Source organism: Pelodiscus sinensis, chromosome 3, assembly GCF_049634645.1.
Source record: "Pelodiscus sinensis isolate JC-2024 chromosome 3, ASM4963464v1, whole genome shotgun sequence".
Classification (NCBI taxonomy): Eukaryota; Metazoa; Chordata; order Testudines; family Trionychidae; genus Pelodiscus; species Pelodiscus sinensis.
The window spans coordinates 139,431,233-139,438,057 of NC_134713.1; the positions used below are offsets into that span (position 1 = coordinate 139,431,233).

General features: G+C 47.7%; 1 protein-coding gene across 3 annotated transcripts in view; it reads left to right on the plus strand.

Moving 5' to 3' along the window:
• Positions 1 to 5,058, plus strand: part of RSPH9 (radial spoke head component 9) — a 31,494-nt gene extending 26,436 nt beyond the window's left edge. The window contains exon 5 of one of the 3 annotated variants that reach the window (XM_075925023.1): positions 4,809 to 5,058. In XM_075925023.1, coding sequence (XP_075781138.1) covers positions 4,809 to 4,969 — 161 coding nt within the window. In that variant the 3' untranslated portion in view covers positions 4,970 to 5,058. Of the gene's footprint in view, positions 1 to 4,769 lie in introns of all 3 variants that reach the window. The other 2 variants (XM_075925025.1, XM_075925026.1) reach the window with 2 other exon arrangements.
• The last annotated feature ends 1,767 nt before the right edge of the window (positions 5,059 to 6,825 follow it).

The window sequence follows — 6,825 nt, forward strand, 5'->3', positions numbered from 1 at the left end:
TGAAAAGGTGGGTTTTGCATTGTTGTATCAAGATAGTGAGATCTGAGCTCAGCCTGGGCTCTGGTGAATGAGAGCTCCATAGTTACAAATCCTCCAGCGAGAACACTCTGACCCTGCACTTTATTAGTTCAAATCTGATTTCTCTCACTGGAAGCATCTTTTTTGAATGCACCTAAGACAGTGGGCTATGGAAAGAGTTAGGCTCCAAGATAGGGTCCTAAATCCACGAACGGTAAGTATCAAGATGTCAGTATAATCTGAAGTTTGACTAGCAGGTAGTGTAGAATGCAGAGTTCTGTTTCAATGTCTTCTCCTTAAAAGGCAGCTAGCTACACCCATTTCATTTTCTGAATGGCCTTTACATCAGCCATAAGTACAGCGCCTTGCAGCAATACAGTTAGGACGACATATGCATAATGTACTGGCTTGGGCTGTATAAAAGAAAAATGGCTATAGCTGTCTGGCCATCAGAAGACAAAGAGAGCATTTCTCGCTATTTTGGCATCTACAACACATAATGATAAATCTGCTCACCACTTTGAGCATGGGTGAAGAGACTATCTTAGTGGATGGTGAGTCCACAACCCCAGCAAATGCATTCTCCTACCAACCAACATCTCCTCTGTCTAATTAGCTTTGACCTCAGATCTACTTTTTGTCCTGAGTCTCACTTCAGAGGGGACTGAATCATTAGGGGCACTGATTTGTCTGTTTGTCAAGAAGCAGGCAAAGTTGGGGGAATCAGCTGCACAGCGATGAGATGGAAGAGTACAGCAGCTCAGTTCCTCCATGGGCCTCACCTTACAGATCTGAGGACCCTCAAGAAGGAGGAGCAGCTGCCTATCACCACCCTCAGGCTTCGGCAGAAGCAATGCAAATAAAGCACTCATTAGCATTTCTCACACTCTAATTTGCATAGTCTCTTCCGATCCTTTTAGCGGAAAAGGTTTTTGTGCAAAAAAAAAAAAAAAAAAAAGCAGTATAGTTGGGGCCATTTGGCGCAAAAAAACCCCTTTTGTGCAAGATCCTGTTTTCCTCCTTTTTTGAGGCATAAGGGATCTTGCACAAAAGTGTTTTTTTGAGCAAAATAGCCCCATCTACACTGCTTTTTTTGTGCAAAAACCTCTTCTGCAAAAAGGATCGGAAGAGACTATGCAAATGAGAGTGTGAAATGCTAGTGAGTGCTTCATTTGCATTGCCTATGCTGACAAATCCCTGCAGTGTAGACATAGCCTCTGGGATCTAGCAGAAAAAAGTGAACTGGGCCACCCATTTGGTACAGTCTGGAGCTTCTGGCTTGTCCTGCAAGTAACAGTTCCTCATAGGCTCTCAGTCTAGCTGAATTATGGGCCAGTAGGAACCTGACAGTTCCAGCTGCTGTCTTTCTGATTTTGGCCTGATGCCTTATAGCTGTTTCTTGTTTGGACTGGAGAGATTTACCTGCAGTCCTTCTCCCCACCCATTTTACCATACAGGCAGTCCCCGGGTTACGTACAAGATAGGGACTATAGGTTTGTTCTTAAGTTGAATTTGTATGTAAGTCGGAACTAGCTCCAGATTCAGCTGCTGCCACTGAAACTGACCAGGGGCTGACTATAGGAAGCCGGAGGCAGAGTTGCTCTGCCCCCAGCTTCCTGGAATCAGCCTGATCAGTTTCAACAGCTGCTGAATCTGGAGCCTGGGACAGAACAGCTGGGGCGCTGCCCGGTAGGTTCCCACAGGACCAACCCGGCAGCACCCCAGCTGCTCTACCCGAGGCGTCCCGCAACAAAAGCCTGGTCTGCTGGGGGGGGGTGCACTAGCTGCGCCCCCTCCCCCCCCCCCAGCAGACCAGGGAGACCCGAGCAAAGCCGCACAGGCGGAGGGACCCCGCTGCCCATGCGGCTTTGCTCCTGTCTCCCTGGGGTGCTGGGGGGAGTCCCCCCCAGTGCCCCAGGGAGACCCGAGTAAAGCCGCACAGGCGGAGGGACCCCGCCGCTCGTGTGGCTTTGCTCCTTTGCCCCCGAGCAAAGCCGCCCAGGCGGTGGGACCCCCGCCGCCTGGGCGGCTTTGCTCTGTCCCCCTGGTCTGCTGGGGGGGTCCAGCAAAGCCGCTGGACCCCCCCAGCAGACCAGGGGGACAGGAGCAAAGCCGCCCAGGAGGCGGGGGTCCCGTTGCCTGGGCGGCTTTGCTCCCGGGCAAACGAGCAAAGCCGCTCAGGCAGCGGCTTTGCTCGGGTGTCCCTGGTCTGCTGGGGGGGTCCAGCAGCTTTGCTGGACCCCCCCCAGCAGACCAGGGAGACCGGGAGAAGCTTTTCTTGCCCCGGAGGACACAGGCAGCGACCCGCCGCCTGTGAGCTCCGGGGCGAGAACAGCCCCGTTTGTAAGTGCGGATCCGCCGTAAGTCGGATCCGCCGTAAGTCGGGGACTGCCTGTATTTGCAGATTTGGTGTTGCAGCCCGCATTTTCTTCTCCAGACAGTTCCTGCCCGCTAGCACTGAATCCTATTTAGCACTCCTGCCATCTCTTCTCTGGTAGGTTGTTCCCAGATTATCCTGTCAAATATAAAACAAATAGTGGCTCTGAGCTTCTCACTTCCAGGAGAAACCGCATTTTCACACTGGCTCCTAACCTCCTCAGCAGAGCCAACACACAATTAATACTGAAACTAATCCCTACTCCCACCCCCACTCTAAAAGTGGAGCCAAGAAGGGCACAAGAAAATTAACCTTTTCCATAAATCACTCAGAGATTGGAGGCAGCTCTGAAAAGTGTCCTTGTCTTTTACTTTTCTCTTCTTTCCTCTCCCCCAGGACCTACAACAGGGCAAATCCTCCATCTTGGAGTGGGAAAGTTTTTCTTTGCCTTCCCGATGTTAATGCCACACAGCATTCTCAGAAGAGATTCTAGCTCTTTACCAGTTGTGGATTCCTGTTCCCAAGGCTGCTAGAGGCTTGGATTTGAGGGACTGAGATGAGGCAAAGCAAGTTACTCCAAGGCTTAGTATTCCACTCCCAGTTAGGCTCCTTAGATCAGCTATAAAGCTAGCTCAGGTACCATATAATAATCGCAGAATGCCAGTGCTGCTTTGTATAAAGGTTGAGAACTGCTTTCTGTTTAAAGACTGGCTTAATTGAATTACCTTGAAATCTGATGTGCTACACGGAGTCATGGAACAGAGTCAGTTATCCACATTTGTGGTCATTTGCATAAGGGGGTCTCAAGAAATAACCTACTGGGGGGCGGGAGGGGAGGAAGGAAAGCTATTTTTAAAGTTGTCAGATTCTAACAACTTTTTTTTGGTGTGTGCAGACCTAGGATTAAACCTTGCCTCTATTTATGCCCAAAATGGTGTCAGTCATTATCTATCCTGACAAGTGCAAGGTACCCATTAAACCCTTTGGGGGGGACACAACTGAAAATATTTGAAAGAGTTTGGCTTCTTGATATGCATATATGTAACACTCGTGAGCCAAACAGATTACACTTTGAAGACAGACAGCCCAAGACAACTGCTAGCCAGCCATAGCGCATCAGACCTGTGAGACTCAAGTGGACGTCTTGCACGAGGCAAATTCAAATCTGACACTTGCCAAAAACCTGAACAAATCTGCCTGTCAAAGGAATTTTTTTTTTAGTTTGGGGAAATGTAATCCACATACAGCAGAAAACTCAGAAGTCATTCAAATTATTGTTGAAAATAAAAATTATACAGGGAAATGTTTGCAAAAGGGTGGGAAAGCAGACTGCAAAAACAGAAGGGCTGTGTCTACACTGGCATGAATTTCCGGAAATGCTTAAAACAGAATAGTTTTTGTTATAAGTATTTCCAGAAAAAGAGCGTCTACATTGGCAGGCTGCTTTTCCGGAAAAGCCCTTTTTCTGGAAAAGCATCTGTGGCCAATGTAGACGCGCTTTTCCGGAAAAGAGCCCCGATCATCATTTTCGCGATCGGGGCTTTTTTTCCGGAAAAGACTACTGGGCTGTCTACACTGGCCCTTTTCCGGAACAGTGTTCTGGAATAAGGACTTATGCCCGAGCGGGAGCAGCGTAGCTTTTCCGGAATAGCGGCTGATTTTGTACAGTAGAGCATCATTGCTTTTCCGGAAATTCAAGGGCCAGTGTAGACAGCTCGCAGCTTATTCTGGAAAAGCGGCTGATTTTCCGGAATAAGTGGCCCAGTGTAGACACAGCCAAGGGGAAAACGGGAATGAGTGGTAGGGGAGGATGTTTAAGGTCAGGGGGCAGAGGCAGGGATTGGGAGGTGTGTGATGTGGGTTTAAATTGGCATAGCAGTGTACCTTATGTCTGTATTTCCTGGGTTTCAGAACTTTACATTCTGGAAGGGCACAACAGCATGCAATCTCAACTCTACATTAACTTTTTGGGGGGGGGGGGGGGTTAGTGGGTACACAGGCCAAACAGGCTAAAGAGCCCTCCTTAAGAATATCTGTTGCCTCTTAGGAGGTATAGCCAATAATAGCATTTGCTAACTCCTAGATCCAGACCACACACCGGTACCTCTCACCACAGGGAAAATGCGGAGTAAAACTAGACAGGCATTCTTGGAAATTAAAAAGGCAGTTCACAGTGCTAGGGTGAATCATGTGAAAGGGTCCAGAGTTCTTTGTCCTTCTAATATGGCAGATCTTTGATAGCCCCCAACACACATAAGGTAGCAGAGTCCCTACTGTGCTAACTCTGCCTTGTGTACCATTAATTCACCTTCCTGTTCTAGCCACACAGCATCCCATTGGGTTCATTCCTTGACCGTAGCACATTTCACTGCAGGAAGGATGTCTTCTCATTAGCGCTGATGTTGGTCTATAGGATCCTGGAGCATCCAGCTGGAGAGGGGAGGAAGCCTGGTGATTCTGAGGAGCTTGCTGTGGCCAGGACTGACATTCTACCACATCCCCAGGACTAAACAGTACGGCTATATCTACCTTGGCACTGGTGAGAAGAACATTGACCTGCCCTTCATGCTGTGAATTGCCCACCCAAGCTGAAGATTCAATGAGAGAGATTATATATTTGAGGATTTGTAGTAGTTTGTTATAATAAACCTGTGTGAAACCTCTGCACTTGCCAGCAGTTTTCTGTGGCCCAGAAAGAGCCTCGAGGAGTTCCTTAATACCTCACTGTGTGTATTTTTTCCCCAAACTCTGGCCTGAGTTCCTTTCTGAGCCTGGCACTGCAAATCTTAGATTAGCCCATAGTGCATACCATCATCTTCCAGGAAAGCCAAGGTTTCACTCCAGGAATTAAACCTAGTCCCCCACCCCAACCACTCAGGCATTGTGTTCCAGATCTTATTCCTAGGCAGCATGAGTGAAGGTTGATTGTAGCAGGTGAATGTAAATAGAAAATAAGGCTTCTGTTCTAATATCAGAAGGAAAAGCTGCTGCATTGTGGGCTTGGCCCATAACTCAAGTTTCCTCTCTATACCCTGTGCTCAGTGGGGGGTACTGGGGAGAGAAGGGAGTCTGATTTGCTAAAAGTAGAGGTCCTATCTGCTCACAGCTGGCAGAAGTGAAAGACCCAACTGTGCAAAAGTCAGTCTGCTATGTTGGTAAATGCTGTGCTCTTAGGTTGTCACACTCAGGGTGCCACATGGAGTACCACTGCGCTTGTTTCACTTAGTCACTGTTCTCCCACTGTTAAATGGATAGCTGATTTGGGTTGCCTGCAATAGAAAAGATGTCTCAGAAGTAAGTTTGTTGTAGATGCAACAGGAGTAGTGATCCTTCAAAGAGAGGGGAAAGAGATAGAATAGGGCAACAGAATTTCTTGCCTCCATTTTCCAAGAGGCGCAGCTACAGATTTTACCTACAGTATTCAACACACTTAGGCTATGTCTACACGGAAGAGTTTTTGTGCAAAAACCCATGGAGCATCCACACTACAAGAGCATTTTTGTGCAAGAAAAAGTACAGTAGATTGTCAGAAGACAGGGCTTTTTGCACAAGAGTTATTCCTCTATGAGGAATAAACCTTTTTGCGCAAGAGCTCTTGTGCAAAAAGGCATGTGTGGACAGAAACCAGGGGTGCATCTAGACTGGCAAGATTTTGCGCAAAAGCATCTGCTTTTGCGCAAAAACTTGCCAGCTGTCTACACTGGCCGCTTGAATTTGTGTAAGAGCACTGACGTTCTAATGTAAGAATTCAGTGTTTCTTGTGCAAACAGTTTGACGCTCCCGCTCAGGGATAAGCCCTCTTGCGCAAGAGGGCCAGTATAGACAGGCACATTAATTTTTTGCACAAGAAAGCCCAATGGCTAAAATGGCCATCGGAGCTTTCTTGCGCAAAAGTGCGTCTATTCTGGGCACAGATGCTTTTGTGTAAAAGCACTTTTTGCGCAAAAGCATCCGTGCCAATCTAGATGCTCTTTTCTGTTAAAAGTATTTCCGCAAAATCATGCCAGTCTAGATGCAGCCCAGGGGGTTGTTTTTTTTTTTTTTACACAAGAAACCCCTATTGGAAAAAGCACAGGTGCTCCGACGGCCATTCTGTGAATGGCCATCAGCGCTTTCTTGCGCAAGAAGCCTGTGGCTGGCAGTGTGGATGCTATCTTGCACAAAAGCACATGATAGCGTGAATGTGCTCTTGTGCAAGAACTTTTTGCGGCAGATCTCTTTCGCAAAAAGTTCTTGCGCAAGAAGCCTGCAGTGTAGACATAGCCCCCGAGTCACTACTTACATTTACCATAAAGCCAAGTATCCAGGCATCTTGCACTCCACCTGACCTGAACCTAGAGCTTCCTCTTCATAGAATAAAACCAAAATGGATGATCATGGTCAGCTAGTCTGACTTCTTACATAACACAGGCCATCAAACCTACCCCGTT